Raw genomic sequence first — 17143 nt, forward strand, 5'->3', positions numbered from 1 at the left:
GCAGACGGGCTGAAGGGGAGCTGCAGGATAGTGGCGGTGGAGGAGACGGGCGGCGGGAAATGACGACAGAGCATCCGGATGGTTCGAGGCAGCGCTGGGTACACAGTATATCGGGGCGCGCGGTGTATAATAAAAACAAAGCCGAGGTGTCGTCTTTCAGTCACAGGCCGAGGGTTGCGAGGGGTGAGAGGGTTGTCGCCTGGTCTGTGCCTGGCGGTCGCGGCGCGCAACAGGCGGGCCGGGCAGTTTTCGTGGTGGAGTGAGGTGACGGACGAGTCAGAGGGACGCCATGCCTAGAGCAAGCCGGAGAGCCCTGGCATGGCTGGCCGGCGCAGTGCAGATGCCTTGCAGCAGGGTATATCTGGCTGCCGGGGTGGTATTTCCAGCTTGTTGGCGAGGTGAGGTGAGCACGCCAACGAGTGCGTCGAGGCATGCGGCGAGATCGTGTTGGAGCTGATCTGGATGGCCTCGTTTGGTGGCGGTGGGTGGAGATGGGGCCTAGGCTAGGCTGGACTGGGGCTGCCTGCTCGCCTGCCTGCCTGGAGGGGCCAGCAGAGAGAGACGAGATGCAGTGGCTCGACTGCCACCAGCTCGATGGAGCCCGAGGTCGGGTGGACACTGCACGCGCGCAGCTGGACTGAACGAGGGCTCGGCGGTGGTTGGGTAGCCGCTGAGTTGCCGCCACGGGCACGGGTTTCGAGCAGCCTTTGAGCCTGAGCCTGCGGTGGCTGCTGAGTTGCTGCCGCTGCGGGAGGGAGCGCGCCGGCAAGACGGGATCCAGCCACGGGGATGGGGATGGAAGGTACGGGGGAGGGGCGGGCGGCGAATTACGGGTCCCGTCGCTTTTGGTGAGGATGACGGGCCGGAAGGAAGGATGAGCTGCTGGCGGCGGTGACCCAGTGACCCTCGTGGGCTGACACGTGCCGCCCGTCCAGCACCAGCATGCTGCCTCGCCATCAATGTCGGTGAGCGGCTCGTCTGCCTGGCCTAAAATGTCCCTGGCCAGCCTGGGTCGCCCTCACTGGCTCGCTCGCTCGTTTTTGGCTCGCACAGCCACACTCAGCCCATCGCCGCCAAGCCCAATCTGCCGCAGGCTCATTCAGCGCCCGCCGCATGAGGCCATCGTCAGTGGAGCGAGGCGACGGCTTGTGGCACGGCGTTAAGTTTGCAGGCTGTCGTCTTCAGGCGGCGGCTGAGGAGGCGGCGGCGGCGCATGGCGAAGCTTAGGTTAGCAGCGCCCTTGGCCAGCGATTCGACGTACGTCCTTTGTCTGTCTTTGCTAGCCCGCTGCTACCTCGTAACTCTTTTTACGACGAGCATTTGGCGCATTGGCTGCTGGCCCGGCGCGTTTGTTGCCTCGCCGCTCCAACGCAGTACAATGCAGTGCACTCAATGCAGCCCATGCACAGCGAGTGCAAGAGAAGGAAGCCCCCCCCAAAAGGACCCCCTGCAGACTTGGCGATGCGGAGACACTAATCATAGCTCTGGTGCCGAGCTCCGTAAATGACTGCCGGGCGCACGCAAAAAACTCGACCGACAGCCGTGGCAGAAGGGGGGGGGACACATGCCACGCCCTTGCTGCGGGCAAAGGAGTCTCCAGATATATACTCCAGACTCCGTACGAGGGCATGCGTGTGTGTCTCCCCCAGGGTCCTTTCGGGGGGTCCTCGGCCCTGCACGCCGCCGCCCGGCTTTTTAAGCTTCAATCGACCTCTGCACATGTCTCACTCGGTCGCCGTCGATACGGCGGGGAGCAGCGAACCGGGGGGAGATGGGGGGAGACGTGCGCGGAGACGTGCGCTCCTCTCGCTTATTTCATGAGAGCGGCCAGCCGACCCAGGGCGATTCCACATCGTGGCCGCTGGATCTCTGGATCCGAGCTTCGGGCATTGCCGCTTCGAGGCTGGGTGGGCGGGCAGTCAGGGGCAGGACGTCGCATTGACGCGGCGAGCGACGAGCCGCACCATGAGGCAGGCAGGCAGTCAGCACAGTCACTGTTGTTGGAGCAGTGCGTACGTACGACTGCGCGGCTCGGGCGTTGCTTGAATCGTCACAGCCCGCTCGTCCGTCCGCCCGCCCGCCAACCCACCTTCCATTGGCCCCATGGGCTTTTTGCAAGCGCAGCAACGGCATCACAGCGACAGACACACTCCGTTCTCGTACCATGACGTGGAGAGTGCGGCGCGGTGCAGTGACACCACCGCCACCAGCACCACCTGCACCACCATCACGCACAGCACGGACTTGTCCCATTGGCGTTTGTTTCCAGATTGTGGCAGCGATGGCGCCTCCGTTTGAGCCCAGTAGACCGGCGGACGGCTCCTGGGCGCGCGCGCCGGCACGTTGCCCGACACGCGTCCCTGGCTGGCATGGCTTCCGTCGCCAGCAATTGCTGATCCCTGGGTGGAACTTGGGAAGGGGGGCGCTTGGGGGGGCCGCCAGCCCATCTCGAGTGGATTCCATTGTGAACGCGTGTTGGCCCTGTTGGACGCCTTTCCAAACCGCCCTGCTGCTCCTTATTATTACCCTGGGTACGCATTTGCCTTCCATGGTACAGCTCGGAGTAAAGGTACCGTACCTTGCCTTGCCGTCTCGCCTTGCCTGGCCTTGCAGCAAGCGCGAGCAAAGCCGTGTCGTCGTCATTTTCGTCGAGGGCAATCTGAACCCTCTTCCTCCTCCCCCAATCATTGCTTCCATCCCATCCCATCCCATCCATCCAATCCGTCCAGGGCCGAACGACGGGTTTAAAGATCGCGCGTTCCCCTGGAATCCATTCTCCCACCCCCTTCGGGATCTGGAGCTCCCCTCTCCCCCAAGTCCGGACCGAACAAAAAAAAAAAAAGTCGAGCTAGGCCCAGCTGTTCCCTGAAGCCAAGGCCCCGACCGCCCTGCCAGGCCAATTGCTCCACGCCTGCGTCCGCTGGTCCCGTCCCGTCCACTGCCGTCTGCCGCCGCCAGGGGGAAACCAGCAGCGAGAGCCGCCTGCCAGAGTGAGCCTGGGCGGGCGACAGAAGGGGGCTGACCCCCGTCCGCTTTGGGCTGTGGCGCGCACGCGCACCGGGACACGCGCCGCAGCAGAGCTCTGGCCCTTCAGTCCAATCCCATGCCGCCTGTGAACAGCCGAGGGGGCGCGACAGTAACAGTCTTGCAAAATTCGGTTCGTCAACCCACCGCTGCTTCACGATCTTCCCCCGCCACCGCCGCAGACGGGTAGCGCATCGTATTGCACTCTGGCTTTCCTTCCTGCTGACCTCGTGCCCTCGTACTCGCCGATCAGGAACCCGTCGTCAGCCCGCTCAGCTCCCTGTCCATCTGCGGCCCGCCGCTCGTCTTCGTCGCCATGGAAGCCCTCTCGACGGCCATCCGGCCCCTCGCGCAGCCCATCACCCACAACCTGCCCGCCCCCATCCGCGACCTCGGCGTCTCCATCATCGGCGAGCGCTGCTACGAGACCCTGCTGCTCGACGTCCGCCTCGACCACCCCGAGTGCCTCAAGCTCGCCGTCAGCAAGGCCCTGGGCATCGGCATCATTGCTGCCTCGTCCATCGTCAAGGTGCCCCAGATCCTCAAGCTCGTCAACTCGCGCTCCGCCGAGGGCGTCTCTTTCCTCGCATACCTCCTCGAGACGAGCGCCTACCTCATCACCCTCGCCTACAATGTCCGCAACGGCTTTCCGTTTAGCACCTTTGGCGAGACGGCCCTCATCCTCGGCCAAAACGTCGTCATTTCCGTCCTCGTCCTCAACTACACCGGCCGTGCCTCCATGGCCGCCGTGCTGGTCGCCGCCCTCGTCGGCGCTGCCGGCGCGCTCTTCTCCACGAACCTGCTCGACATGCGCGCGCTGAGCGTCCTGCAGGCCGGCGCGGGCCTGCTCGGCGTCGCCAGCAAGCTGCCCCAGATCCTGGCCATTTACCAGCAGGGCGGCACCGGCCAGCTCAGTGCCTTTGCTGTAGGTTATCCCGGCCGTTGGAGATTTGCGAGACAGTCACTAATCCTCTCTGCTCATTCAGGTCTTCAACTACCTCGCCGGCTCGCTGTCGCGCATCTTCACCACCCTGCAAGAGGTCGACGACAAGCTCATCTTGTACGGCTTCGTGTCCGGCTTCATCCTCAATGCGATCCTCGCGATGCAGATGGTCTACTACTGGGACGCGCCCTCGGAGAAGGCAAAGGGCAAGCGCAAGGAGCCGCCGATCAAGGAAAAGGCGGTGCACTCGGCGACAACGACGTCGACCAAGAGCCCGACCACGCGCCGCCGCGGATAGATGGTTGGCGCTCCTGCATTCTCCTTTGGGCTGCAGTGATTTTGTAGAGTACCAGTTGTCTAGGACTTTTAATGCATGCGAGTGGACTGATAGAGAGTTGCGCTCGAAACGGCCTCGGGGGACGCAATGGACATCACAGACAAACGCAAGCTCGCTACTAGATCTGGTGTGATTGTGATTGTGGTTTGATATTGTATGCGGCAGACTTGCCAACACGTAGGTACACTTGTAAACTCCATTCAACCCCAGCGCTTGCAAACATTGTACACCGGGACTGAGCCCTTGCTGGTATCCGTATCCTCCTTGTTATAAGCCAATGCTGTTAGAATTAAAAACGCCGCTCTTTTCCAAACGCCGATCCCCAAAGAAAGCAATCAAGCTCAAGACGAGAGAAGCCATGCCTAGTAGGCAGGGACCTCGGCCTTGGTCCAGCCCACGCCACCGACCCAGACGCGACGGTCAGCGCAGCGAAGGCAGCGCTTCTCCTCGCCGAGGCTGCTGACGGAGCAGCTGAAGCACACGACCTTGCCGCAATTGCCGCAAGGCGCCATGTCGGAGGAGCCGCCGTCAATGTCCATGCCGTCGTCGCCACCCGGAGCCCCCAGCGCGGCGCCGCAGTCCTCGCACACCCGAGACGCCTGCGTGTACACCTGGACGCCCGTCATGGAGTCGGGGGCGGCCGTGGGGGCGGAATTGATGGCCCAGAAGCTATGCAGTGAGCCCTGTCGCCGCTGAGGCAGCGCTTGCGGCTGGTGGTGCTGGCGAAAGGTGCCGGCGAGGGGGGCGCCTCGGTCGGCGACGTAGGGAGAAGGCTGCGGCGAGGTCGTCTTCTGCTCGTGCTGCTGCTGCTGCTGGGCGGAGAGGAGGAGGTGGAGGGTGCGCTCTGCAGGGAAGCACGTTGAGCTCTTGCACGGGGGGCTGCTGTGCGGGAGCCACGCGGCAGACTTACGATGGACCTCGTCGTCGGAGGGGCGGTTGCTGCGGGAGCGCTTCCAGGTGCGGCTGTTGAGGTGCGCGTCGCGGCCCGGGTCCATCGCGGGGAAGCCGAAGACGGGATTGAAGCCGCTGGCTGTGGTCGTTGTGGTTGTGGTGCTGCCGTTGCTCATCGTGTCGAACGCGCCGGCAAAGGAGAAGGGCGCGTCGGAGGACGTGCGCTTGCGCTTGAGGAGCGTGGCGGCCATGGTTGTGCGAGTTTGGGGGAGTGAGGCGGCACGCGACGATGGATGATCAATGGGACGGAGCGAGCGTGTGAGCGAGCGAGTGAAAGGAGACGCTGGCGCCCGGCGCTGATGGATGATGTTGATGGATGATGCAGTGTTGGAGAGCGCGAGGATTGATGGTGTGAGATGAGTGGACGGATGGGAAGACGAACAGGCAGAGAGACAGTCGGGTGGGTGTTCGTTGAACGTCCCCTGTGGGCGTGGTTCGACGGGTGCTAATAAATGTGAAATGTGAGTGGCTGGACCTCAGCCTGGGCGCCGCAACGGGCGCTTGTCCCGAGGTCGCGACGGGAACTGCGGCGCCAGAGAGACGCGTGCCGGGGGCGGCATAGCGCGTAAATTGACTTTTTGGGACGGCCACCTCAGCGCGCGCGGCGCGGGCCCCACTGTATTTGCTCTAATATGCGGTGCAGCGTCTTACGCGAGAGTGGCAGCCTGTGGTTGGCTTCACATCCAACATCACCCAACATCAGCATCATCAACAACTGGGCCACCGTCTGACGGTCCACTTTCACTGTGATTATGCTTATGCACTGGCAGACCATATTGGACATTGATCGGAAGCAAACCAGGCGGGTATCGATGCCCAGAGCGAGCAGTGGCGGCGCGCGCGCCTGCAAACTACCTAACGAGCCGTTTGTCTCATGCCTTGGCCTTCCACGTCGCCTTGATCAGGTCGGCCGCCTTCTCGCCGATGCCGTACGCGGGCATCTGCGTGTGCCCGCCGTGCAGCACCGGCATGATGCTCGTGTCCGCCACGCGGAGGCCCTTGACGCCCTTGACGCGCAGCTGCTCGTCGACGACGGCCTTGGGGTCCGAAGCCGTGCCCATGGCGCACGTCCCCGCGGCGTGGTAGCCTGTGATGGAAACCCTTTGTCAGCTGCATGGCAAAAGATTAAAGTCAAAAGGAAGACATGGCACTCACACGTCGTCGCGTGCTCCTTGACGTACGGCACCCAGTCCTCCCTCGTCTTGAACTGGTGATGCGCCGCCTCGGGCGGCCACGACCCCTTGACCAGGTCCTTTGTCCCCGCGCCCTCGGTGATGATCTCGTTGCCGAAGCGGCACGCCTCGGCCAGGACCTCGACGTCGAGCGGATCCGTCAGGTAGCCGCAGTCGACGACGGGCACGGCCGCCGCGTCGGCGCTGCGCAGCGCCACGGTGCCGCGCGACCGCGGGCTGAACAGCTCCGCGATCATGCTGAAGGCGTGCTGCCCGTCGCCGGGGAACCGGTCGTACTGCTTGGGCCCGCCGTAGCACTCGGTCGTGAAGAACTCGATGTTGGGCTGCGCCGGCGTGAGCCCCATCGGGTCGCGCCCGGGCTGGCGCGGCGCCGACGTCCACAGCTCCGAGTCGGCGAGGCGCTCGTCGAGGCGCGCAAAGGCGAAGGCGCCGAACGGGAAGGTCGACAGGAAGCCCTTCTTCTCGTCCTTCCACAGCTGGTACGTCTTGTTGAAGGCGTCGCCGTGGTACACCAGGTGGTCGTTGGTCAGCCCGGGCTTGTCCGTCTCGTAGAAGATGAAGACGATCTGTCGGGTCAGCCGGCGGTGTTTCTTTCCCGAGGGGGAAGGAGAAGCAGGGGCATCAGAGGGGGTGGGGGAGGCTGGGAATAAGGTTTCTGGCATACCAGGTGGTCCATGAGGTTCTTGCCGACCGCGGGCAGATCGACAAGCGTGGCGATGCCGTGCTTGTCCAGCTCGTCCTTGGCCCCGATGCCCGACCGGTTCAGGATGTTTGGGCTGCAATACGCGCCGCCGCTCACAATCACCTCCTTGCCGGCCTTACCCTCGAACACGGACCCGTCAGCCAGGACGGCGCGCACCCCGACGGCCCTCAGCTCCCCCTCGGCGTCCTTCTCGATGAGGACCTTGTCGACGTGCGCGCCGGTCAGGACGGTGACGTTGTCGCGCTTGAACTTGTTGGTGATGAAGTCGGCGCCCGTGGTCCGCAGCCCGTCCGTCACCGTCCGCGGCACGTGGCCGCAGCCGTGCGGGTTCGCGCCGTGCGAGAACATGTCGTGGTCGAGCCGGAGCCCCTTGGACTCCATGGACTCGAGGATGCGCTCCGAGATGGGCGCCAGGTCGTGCGGCTCGGTGCCCAGAGGGCCGTCATACCCATGCGCCGCCTCGTCGGCCTTGAACCACGGCTTGCCTTTGAAGGACTCGGCCTGTGCCCGCCGTCTTAGCTGCCGTGTCAAGCGAAACTATAACGGGGGAAGCGGCTGCGGCTCACCTTGCTCATGTACTTGAAAAAGTCATCGCCGCTCCAGCCGGGAACGCCCCAGTCGTCGTAGTCCTGCTTGGAGCCGCGGATGCACAGCGTGCCGTTGCACCCCGACGAGCCGCCAAGGAACTTGCCCCGGCTGAGCTTGACCTGGCGGCCGTTGATGCCAGACCCAGGCTGGGTGACGATGTTCCAGTCCGTCTCCTTGTCAAAGTTCTGCGACCATCTGTTGTCCCACCACACAGGCCCTTCTTCAGCATCCGTACACACACAGCTGGGCCCACAGCAAGAGGACAAGGCGGCCCGGAACGCCAAAAGGGACGGCTGGGGCTTGACTCACCCGCCGACCATGTGAACGGTCTCGAGGTTCTCGTTGTGAGGGCCGGCCTCAATGACGAGGACCCTGGCCGCGGCATCTTCGGCCAGGCGACCGGCAACCACGCAGCCCGCGGTGCCGCCTCTGTCGGGAGCGAGCCGTTAGCTTCGCGGCTGAGAGGCGATAGTTTGGTACGAAGGCAGAAACAGAGACAGAAACGGCCGTGCACAACACCACCAATCTATAGTAATACCTACCCACAGACAATAAAGTCCCATTCTCCCCCTGTCTTGGCGCCCTCGGGATTGGAGCCCATCGCGGTAGGTAATTGCAACGGTTTTCACCAATGGAGAAGGGCCCTAAGTTAGGCGAAGCGTGCAATAAGGTTTGGCCGTAGTGAGCGGTACCGGCGGGATGGTCGTCGTTTCTCTCCGTAAAGAGACTAATATTATCGTGAGTCGTCGGCGGGGGGGTTCGCAGTTGTGGTGACACAAGACAGACACGGAGAGACACAGAGACGGAGCTACACGCGCGCGAACCCTGCCCGCGGCGGACCGCCGCCCATCCATCCTTTTAAAAGAGCCGCCACTGCTCGCGAGCCCCTTGAAGTGGCAGACTCCCCCGCTCATAGGCGAGGCGGAAACAACAGCAGCCCAAGCTGATGAGGGGCTTCGTTCGTCTCACGCCCGCTGCGAGCGGCCTGCTGCTTGGCCGGATGACCCGTCGCAACGGAATCGCGGAATCTGCCGCCTCGAGACAGGAACACCCATGCTTGCTCAAGAAGATGAGGTGGATAGGCCCTGCCAGGGCCGCTTCACTCTCTTCAACGCGTCGGAGCAAGGTCAGACCTAACCTTTCCCCGCAACTCTAAACGCACCGGCCACTTCGTGGTTCGTTCGCGGATGTCCCTCCGCTGGTCCGTCCTGGGCAGTGCTCAGAATAATGTGGGCGGAATCGGAAACAAGGACGCAGGCAAGGCAGGGTCGCGAGGGGGGCATGGCCCAATGGTGGGCGGGAGGAGGAATGGGCAGTGGATGAGTACAAAAGGGGGAGGGCATCCTTCTCTCGGCCGCATGGGCAGACATGACCGATCTTGGTATTCATCGTCCTCGTCTATACCGGTAGTGGTGCTGCGGATGTGGGTTTGCCCACAGAGGTGTTGGTGCCGCGCCCGCGGCTATGCATGCGAGCTCCAGACGTTCAACGTCTGGCGGCGGGGCTCGCATGCATGTGAGTCGGCGACGGGCTCCATATTCTTCATCGGGGCCCTGGTCGTCGCAACTCCCGGGCTGCCTCCGCGGCTCCTGATTGCCAGAGCAGGGCCCTGAGTTGGGCATGGTCGCTGCCAACTTTCCCGCCGACCTAGCTGTCACGAGTCGCGACAAGCACCCGTCACCACCATCTTCGTCCTGTATTTTAGGCCGACGGCTGGATCCACGGTGGGTCGGCCGCCGGTCCCGCCCGCTCTCACCCGCTCGAGGGAAGATGCTTGAACTGTGGACTTCGGGGGGGGGGGCATCAGGGAAGCTGCGCGAGGGCGGAGTCGGCGGACCCGCGGCGGAGCCCCCAAGTGACAGCCCGCCGGGAAGATACCAGGGCAAAGCCAGGGAGCAGCGGACGGAACCAAGAGAAACTCGAACAGGAGCTGCTCCACGACACACCGTGGCTGACCTATCGCATACCTTGGGGCCAGGACCAGGGGATTGCGACCTCGTGGGCGGGCTGGTGGATGGCTCAGGACGGGATGGAGACAGGATAGGCATTGGGAGGAGACGGGATGGCTCCCCTCCAGTGAAGATGGACGAACGGCTCTGCGTGGCTGCATCCCCAATATTCACGAGTCGTGGTGTCCCTGTCTCCTGGTCGTGTAAGTCTGCAAAAGCGCGCAGCTGAGTTGTGGCCTACATGCGCCAGCGAGCGGCAGCTGAACCACTACTTCAATATCCGTACGCAGCACCACCTTCACTCTGTACGGTCGGTCTATTTGTTGTAGGGGTTGACATTTTAGCCCCCGAACCGTTGGGTCGGTAATTCGTCAACGACGAATACGAATCACCCCATTTTGCAGCGCGGTCTTTTTGTCAACGTCCACGCACTGAAAGAATCAAGATGGCGACACCGTCCGTGCGTGAACAATCGGCCGGCCATCCTTGCTAGGCCGACGCCTCGCCAGCGCCTTCTTACGTTTCGACACCGCCGAAGGGCCAAACCCGCACGAGGTCGTCCATCGCCGTTATCTGCCAACTTGAGCCCTCCCCCCTGGCACGGCAAGCCAGGCCCCATATGTATTGCGCGGTGCCTGATCGTCGGTGGGCGGTGCCTCGAAAGAGCGTTGCCGGGGCTTGGCGAGCCTGGGACGACCGACCGCAGATGTACGCCCGCCCGCGCGCCCCCCCGGCCACTGACTGCCCCCCGACGGAACGGCAGGGGACCCGGGCGGGTGAACGACTCGGACGCACGGCAGACGCAGAGATGGCCGGCATGTGGTGTCTCCGTCCGCCGGTTACTGTCCAGTCCAGTCTGTGCGCGCTGCCAGTCAAGGAGCGAGTCGCGGCACATGAAATATTACTCCGATGATGGACTTGAAGGCTGGGTGGAAACTCCCAGGGAGACTTGGAGGTCAAAAATGTCCCGACCCGGCACCCCGGATCTTGGCCTCCTGCAAACGCAAAGCTTGTACTACATCGAATGAGCCTCTCTTGCTGCGGTTGTTAGACCGCGAAGGAGGCCTGGTTGTTCATACCCCCAAACCGAGGACAACATCGAGACCTGTGCCGTGGGACTACGAGTTCTTGGCTTGAAAGGCGCCACTGCTGCTTGAATCTCCTGGGGAGAGACACTCGGCGCCATGGCGACGCCGTTTCAGACGGAGGCCTGGACCGAGTACGGCCTGGGCGTCGTGATTCTCTTTCTGCGCTTCTTTGCGCGCTGGAAGACGGTCGGGTTGAAGGGGTGGGGAGGCGACGATGCCTTTGCTATTCTCGTGCTTCTGTTTTGGACGGTAGGCTGCATAACCCCCTCGTCTTTCCCGTTGGATGCTGACTTGGATAACCAGCTGGAACTATGTATGCTGGAACTCATCGGTATGCAACCTGCGAGCAAGGGCGATGGTCATCGAAGCCACGGGCAACTGACTCTGGACCAGGACAATATGGCACCAACATCGGCATCACAGACGATGTCGGCGCCACCCTGACAAATGAGCAGATTGCGCGCTTCGAGTTTGGCTCCAAGTGCCTCCTGGCCGGGTGGAACTTTTACGTTTCCCTGATATGGGCGCTCAAAGGCTGCATGCTCTGCTTCTACAACCGCATCACGTACGACAGCACCCTCCTCCCCTTTTACGTCGGCAACATTGAACCTGGTGCGCCAATAACATAGAGACACGGGTATGCTGACGCAGAATCTGATCCGCAGGCTTGGCTTGACGCAGCAAAAGTTTGTCAAGTGGACGGGCCTGGCGTGCTTCTTCGCCTACGCGGGCGTCATGGGCGCCATCTGGGGGCACTGCACGCCCGTGCACAAGAACTGGCAGGTCGTGCCGTATCCTGGCGGTAGGTCTTGGAACAGGCGTCTTGAAGACTGCGGCGAGAGCAAGGAGTACTGACGGGGTTGCAGATAAGTGCACGCTGGCTGTGGCCAACTACCTGACTCTGGTCGTTCTCAACGTGACGTGAGAAGCCCCCATTACCCCTGGCTGAACCGTAGTGCTGATGGACGTCGTCTCTAGGACCGATTTCGTCATTCTGAGCATCCCAATTCCGCTATTGTGGAAGGTGAAAATCACACTTGGGCGCAAGCTTGCCATTGGCGTGCTGCTCTGCTCGGGTGTCTTCATCATTGTCGCCACTATCCTCCGATGCGTTCTGTCCCTGCGCGACATTCAGGGCATCAACGTCAGCACCATCTGGGCCATCCGCGAGACCGTAAGCCGCGCCTCTCCCGTAACAGCAAGTATAGAGTGTTGTCAATTAACCTGACTGATCTAGTTTGTCGGCATCATCGCCGTCAACGCCGCGGCCATCAAACCCCTCTTCTCCAAGAGCCGCTGGATCGTCTCCAGCAAGGGCAGCAGCGGCGCTACCCCGGGATACAACAAGAACCAGAACCAGTACTCGCTGGACCAGATGCCCGGCGGCGCGACCTCGACCATCGGGTCCATGTCCAAGCGGCGCTTCAACAAGCAGATGATGGAGCTGGGCGACAACTCGAGCGAGGAGCACATTGTCGACTCCAAGGACAACCACAACGGGCTCGCGTACAACAGGTGGCTGCGCAACGAGGTCAGCGGGGGCGGCGCGTCGTCCGTGGGCGGGAGGAGCGGCGGCAGCGCAGAGGCGGACGGCATCACGGTCACCACGAGGGTCGAAGTCACCCCTGGGACGCCGCGACACATGGTGTGATGTCGCCCAGGCACAGGTCGTCGGAAGCGCGTTTTCCGCGTGTCGCAGAGAGTTGCATCGAGCTAGCGTTGCGGTAGTAGTTACGTCCTCCGCCCCGTGGGGTTGGCGATCTTCAAGATCTCGACGTGGAGGTATATGTGTGTGTATTATTATGAATCAAGCCCCCGACCTGCATGGCCCGCCCTAAGCGGTGTACGTAGTATCGTACCACCTGTTCCTGCTTCTCCGTGCCGTGTAACGAGACTGACGCCCAGGTTACCTTGTCTTTGTCGTCTCTAGTCGTATGTTCTTGCCAGGGATGACCCTGTGAGACACTCCCCAAAGTGCAAAGAGAGACAACGTGCAAGCGCGCAACGCCACACTCCAGCCGTTTGACAATATCGATAGTTCATTTGATGCGCATCGCGAACTTGCCGATGCCGCCCTTTCCCGTTCTGGTAGCCTCGCAGCCCTTTTGAACGGCCGGCAGGTCATCAAAGTCAACACTCGTCACCACCGGCTTGACTTTGCCCCGCGCCACGACCTCGCCGGCCCACTCTAGATCCTCTCTGATCTGGGGCCCTCCTGAGACAAACTCATATCGTATGCCGGTGCCCCGGAGCTTCCACCAGTACTGCAGCTGAAGAAGGTCCAGAACCGCGCCCAGCAGCCACGGGAATCGGTCTGCGCCGACGATCTCGCGTGCCACAGCCTTGGAAGGTAGGCTCGCGATGGACATGAGGATGCCCGTCGTGGGGTTCAGAAGCGGGATGCCATCGTCCAGGGTCGCAAAGGTAGTGTTGTACATGAAGTCGACGCTCCCCGGAGGCACCACGTCCCGGATTTTCTGCGTCTGGTAGTCGATTACCTGGTCCACCATGCCGGGGAGGTAGCGTTCCACCAAGGGCACCTTTGCGGTCGACACGGTGGTGATGATCCTGGCTGCGCCAAAGACGTTCTTGGCGACTTGTATCGCGACAGACCCGGTGGCGCCTAGCGCTGCGGGCACAAACACCGTCTTACCCTCGAGGTTCTCCAGGCCCCCGAGCTGGAGACCCCTGCGGATCGTCTGCAGGGCCGTCACGACGGAGCCCGGGGCACCAGCAGCCTCCTCCCACGACATAGTGGGCGGCTTGCGCAGCAGGAAGCGCTCTTCTGCGACGGCATAGTCGGAGACGAAGCCGGGGGGCGAGGGAAGCCGGAACATGGGCTTGTCGATGTATAGGCCGTACACTTCGTCGCCGACATGCAGTGCCTTGACTTCAGACCCAACGGCGACGACTGTGCCAGAGCCTTCGGCGCCAATCTTGAATGGATACCTGTGACGTCCAACGTCAATCGTTTACTCCAGACTCATGGTAGGGAGCGGGAGACCTACTCAGTCGTGACAAATCTGCCCATGAAGCCTGCCATGGCTTGGAGTTCCCCCGGTCCGACCGAAGCTGCGTGCATGCGCATCAACACCTGCGTCGGCATGGCGATACTCGGGACGGGCATGTCCTGGATCAGGTAGTCGGCGGGCGTGCACCGGGCCCGCGGCGCGACAAGCGAGCGCATGGTCTGCGGGAGGTCTTCCATGTCGACAGACGCCAAGCTCTTTCAACAACCGGATGACGAGCTCCAATCGGGGCTGTGGCCAGAACTGTGACCACCCTATGTATTTATTCTAGCTGGTGAAGACCCGAGTAGCATGAGGCTGGCCGGGCGGCGGACTTGCATGTGGATATTCGGCGTTCGGTGGGGCCGCTTCCGGAGGCTCCGCCGAAGTCGCCGAATCTTGTCCCGACAACCCGGCACACCCCAATTCGGGTCGCTCCCGGCCTAAGTCCGCAGCGGAGTTCCAGCTCAATGTCCAAGGCGCGAACCATAGCAAGCTTGCAATCAAGGGACTGGAAGTGCTGAATTGACGGGATCGGCCGCTGCACAGGAAAATCACTAACAGTTTTCGGGCCAGAGTGTCAATTCGCAACGTAGCCTAAGTGTCCGCGACTGCTTCTTATGTGTCACCTCTCTCGTTGCTCTCGTTGCACGTGCTCTCGTTGCACGTGCTCTCGTTGCACGTGCTCTCGTTGCACGTGCTCTCGTTGCTCTCGTTGCCCTCGTCGCCCTCGTTGCCCTCGTTGCCCTCGTTGCTCGTGCTCTCGCTGCTCTCGTCTGGTGCTGGCTACGTATACATCGGGAAGAGTGGATATCTAGACAACCTTCTCTAGGTATTTTCAATACTTAATATACGCAAATCAGTTGTTCCACTGCCCAGGCCGCGCTCCAATCATGTTGGAAACTCAGCAGATCCATTTCTCCTAGTGACATATCCATCGGGTGGGGGATTGTGGACAGGGCCGAAAAGCAGTCCACTTTCAGCCTCCTTGGGTGGGCTGCCACTTTCTACCCCTACCAGTTCTCGCACGCGTAGGTTTTCAACCTCCATCTTCGCTCCTGTTGCCTATGGCGGACGCTGTTTAAGATTCTGTCGTGTCAGGGGTCATGCCTGTGGTTCCCAGTCAACAGGGGCAAAATCGCCTCATGGGAAGCTGCCTTGGCGGCGCCGTCTCATTTATGAGGCAACAACACGACATATTCACAACTCCATGGTCTGTGGACTCGGCTTGAACAACTGCCAGCGAGTGGCGATTCAGGGTCTATAGTACGAATTATAAGACTAAAACACCCGGCAGCTTGCATTAAAGTCGGCATCTCGATAGCCAGGGCTGCTGCAAGCTTGTAGCCTGACCCAATTTTCACCGCATGATGTTAATACTAGTTAATACTCACTGCCAAGCAAGATGCGTGTCCTATTCAAATCGACTACTGGCTCGCTTCGTGCTCTCTGCCACTATCTCCGTCATTGCCATGCGGCGATTCGCCCTTTTATTCTTTTCATCTTCTCCTGAGAGGTGAAGGATGTTTCTACGTGTCTGTGGCCGACGCCGAGCGTCGGCATTGGTGACTGCACTGGCAGTGCTCATAGTCCTGTCGTTCCTTCTATTGCAGCTGCACGATCGTTTTGGAGGGAGATTTATCCAATTTCGGTCCGGCGCGGACGCCGAAATCGGGTCGCCGCATTGGGCTCCGGACTTGCCCCTGGATTATCATCCCGATAATATCTCAGAGCCGCTCTGGTGCCAGGATAGATTCGGCGCGCGATACCTTGGGAACGCCGCGAAATCCGCCGTCTCTCTCTGCAGTGGCGAATCTACCTCGCGCTTCACCTGCTTCACGTCCCGCACTGCCGACGGGTCAACCCGCGTGGATGCCATGTGCCATGGTCGCGGTGCAGTCTTTGAGCAATCGCTGCGACAGTTTCGTCTCGGGTGCGAGCCGAGGCCACTCACATCGGATGAATTGGCGAGACGAGTGCCCGACATAACCGACGGTCTCCCACGGTACTGGTACGACACAGGTCCCGGAAATGTCATGGAGGAGACTGTTCTCCTAAACAAGACGGCGCCTGCGGGGCGGCCACAAGTAACGACAATCCTTGTGAAGCGCGAGGGCTCTGGCAACCCATGGCACTCACTCATGGAGATAATGAGCCTTTCTTGGAGTCTCGATGTGCTCCAAATGAGCCTCGATGCCGAAACTGGAGAGCCCTTCATCACACCGAGATCCGGCGCCAAGATGCAGGTCGTTCTGATAGACGAGCATGAGGATGGCCCCTACATCGAGTTGTGGAGGCTCTTTGCGACGATGCCAGTCCGCCGCATCTCTGATCTCAACGCATCGGAGCCCGCGTCTGACATCATTATTCCCTTTGCAGGAGGGAGCAATACGCTATGGCAAGGGGACTGGGAGGACTTGCTGTGCCGGGATTCGGCCCTCGTCAAGACGTTTGTTTCCCGCGCGCTTGCGCTCTATAAGGTAATCACGCCGACTAAAAATGAAGCTAAAGTCAAAGTCACATTTGTGCGCCGTACGAATACCAGAAGGCTCGTGGATGAGGATGCGCACATGCAAGCCCTAAGGGACCGGATCTCCCACATGGAGCTCCGCATCGTCGACTTTGGCACCATCCCTTTTGCTCAACAGCTCGAGATAGCACGGGAGACCGACTTGTTGGTGGGTGTCCACGGCGCGGGCCTCACGCACAGCATGTTCCTCCAGCCGGGGTCGGCCGTGCTCGAGATCCTCCCCGAGGGCCTGCAGCACAGAGGGTTCCGAAACCTGGCGCAGATGCTGGGCATTGACTACTTTAGTACCCACGCAAAAATGTCTGGGGACGCCACGGGCGATGATCGGTGGCAGTTCAACAACGTTGTAATTGACCAACAACGGCTTGTAGATTTGGTCAACAGTGGGGTGGAGAGATTGGCAAACGGTGGCAGAAAGAGCCATGGTGTAATCTGATGCGACCGGGCCGCAACGCAGAGTAAAGATGGCGGGATCGGCATCTCATGTCTAGCGTTTGCGATCTGAGGTATCTAACAGATAGTGACTCTGACAATTGGTGGTGAGTATGAAGTTTAACTACGACTGTATGTGGGCAACGAGGGCAACGGAGCAGCGCGGTGGTGGACAAGGAGGGCAGGGCTAGTGTCAGAATTGGCTCTGTCGTCCCCGAGGAAGCTCTTTCATCGTGTGGGCCGCCGAGGAGTGCACAGCATAAGGACGAAACTCAACCCTAGGAGCGATGGGTCCGTTGCCCAGTCCCCTATTTGTAAAGGGGCACAGTCCTGGCTGTCAATAGCTTGGCACACGATGCCTCTTTAATATAATGAAGCAGCTGCAGGCATATTCACA

At 61.3% G+C, this 17143-nt stretch overlaps 6 protein-coding genes across 6 annotated transcripts; 3 read left to right on the forward strand and 3 right to left on the reverse strand.

Moving 5' to 3' along the window:
• Window positions 1-3340: 3340 nt before the first annotated feature.
• Window positions 3341-4265, forward strand: PLICBS_004211 (uncharacterized protein; the record flags this gene model as incomplete). The annotated part of the gene is made up of 2 exons (XM_018327070.2): window positions 3341-3949; window positions 4011-4265. 2 exons carry the CDS (start codon window positions 3341-3343, stop codon window positions 4263-4265), a joined length of 864 nt encoding a protein of 287 aa, XP_018174532.1.
• Window positions 4266-4666: 401 nt separating this feature from the next.
• PLICBS_004212 (uncharacterized protein) lies at window positions 4667-5446 on the reverse strand (the record flags this gene model as incomplete). The annotated part of the gene is made up of 2 exons (XM_018327069.2): window positions 4667-5148; window positions 5215-5446. 2 exons carry the CDS (start codon window positions 5444-5446, stop codon window positions 4667-4669), a joined length of 714 nt encoding a protein of 237 aa, XP_018174531.2.
• A 681-nt stretch (window positions 5447-6127) lies between these two features.
• Window positions 6128-8340, reverse strand: PLICBS_004213 (uncharacterized protein; the record flags this gene model as incomplete). Its single annotated transcript, XM_018327068.2, has 6 exons — window positions 6128-6342; window positions 6411-7014; window positions 7113-7652; window positions 7718-7934; window positions 8049-8168; window positions 8282-8340. The coding sequence occupies 6 exons, from the start codon at window positions 8338-8340 to the stop codon at window positions 6128-6130; spliced, it is 1755 nt and encodes a 584-aa protein (XP_018174530.2).
• A 2532-nt stretch (window positions 8341-10872) lies between these two features.
• On the forward strand, window positions 10873-12427 carry PLICBS_004214 (uncharacterized protein; the record flags this gene model as incomplete). The annotated part of the gene is made up of 7 exons (XM_018327067.2): window positions 10873-11025; window positions 11080-11107; window positions 11170-11341; window positions 11442-11578; window positions 11643-11697; window positions 11755-11950; window positions 12014-12427. 7 exons carry the CDS (start codon window positions 10873-10875, stop codon window positions 12425-12427), a joined length of 1155 nt encoding a protein of 384 aa, XP_018174529.1.
• Window positions 12428-12815: 388 nt separating this feature from the next.
• On the reverse strand, window positions 12816-13984 carry PLICBS_004215 (alcohol dehydrogenase GroES-like domain-containing protein; the record flags this gene model as incomplete). The annotated part of the gene is made up of 2 exons (XM_018327066.2): window positions 12816-13725; window positions 13785-13984. The coding sequence occupies 2 exons, from the start codon at window positions 13982-13984 to the stop codon at window positions 12816-12818; spliced, it is 1110 nt and encodes a 369-aa protein (XP_018174528.2).
• A 1836-nt stretch (window positions 13985-15820) lies between these two features.
• PLICBS_004216 (uncharacterized protein) lies at window positions 15821-16750 on the forward strand (the record flags this gene model as incomplete). Its single annotated transcript, XM_018327065.2, has 1 exon — window positions 15821-16750. One exon carries the CDS (start codon window positions 15821-15823, stop codon window positions 16748-16750), a length of 930 nt encoding a protein of 309 aa, XP_018174527.2.
• Window positions 16751-17143: the final 393 nt, after the last annotated feature.

The sequence above is a fragment of the Purpureocillium lilacinum genome (genome assembly GCF_023168085.1).
Source record: "Purpureocillium lilacinum CBS 284.36 DNA, scaffold_3, whole genome shotgun sequence".
NCBI lineage: Eukaryota > Fungi > Ascomycota > Sordariomycetes > Hypocreales > Ophiocordycipitaceae > Purpureocillium > Purpureocillium lilacinum.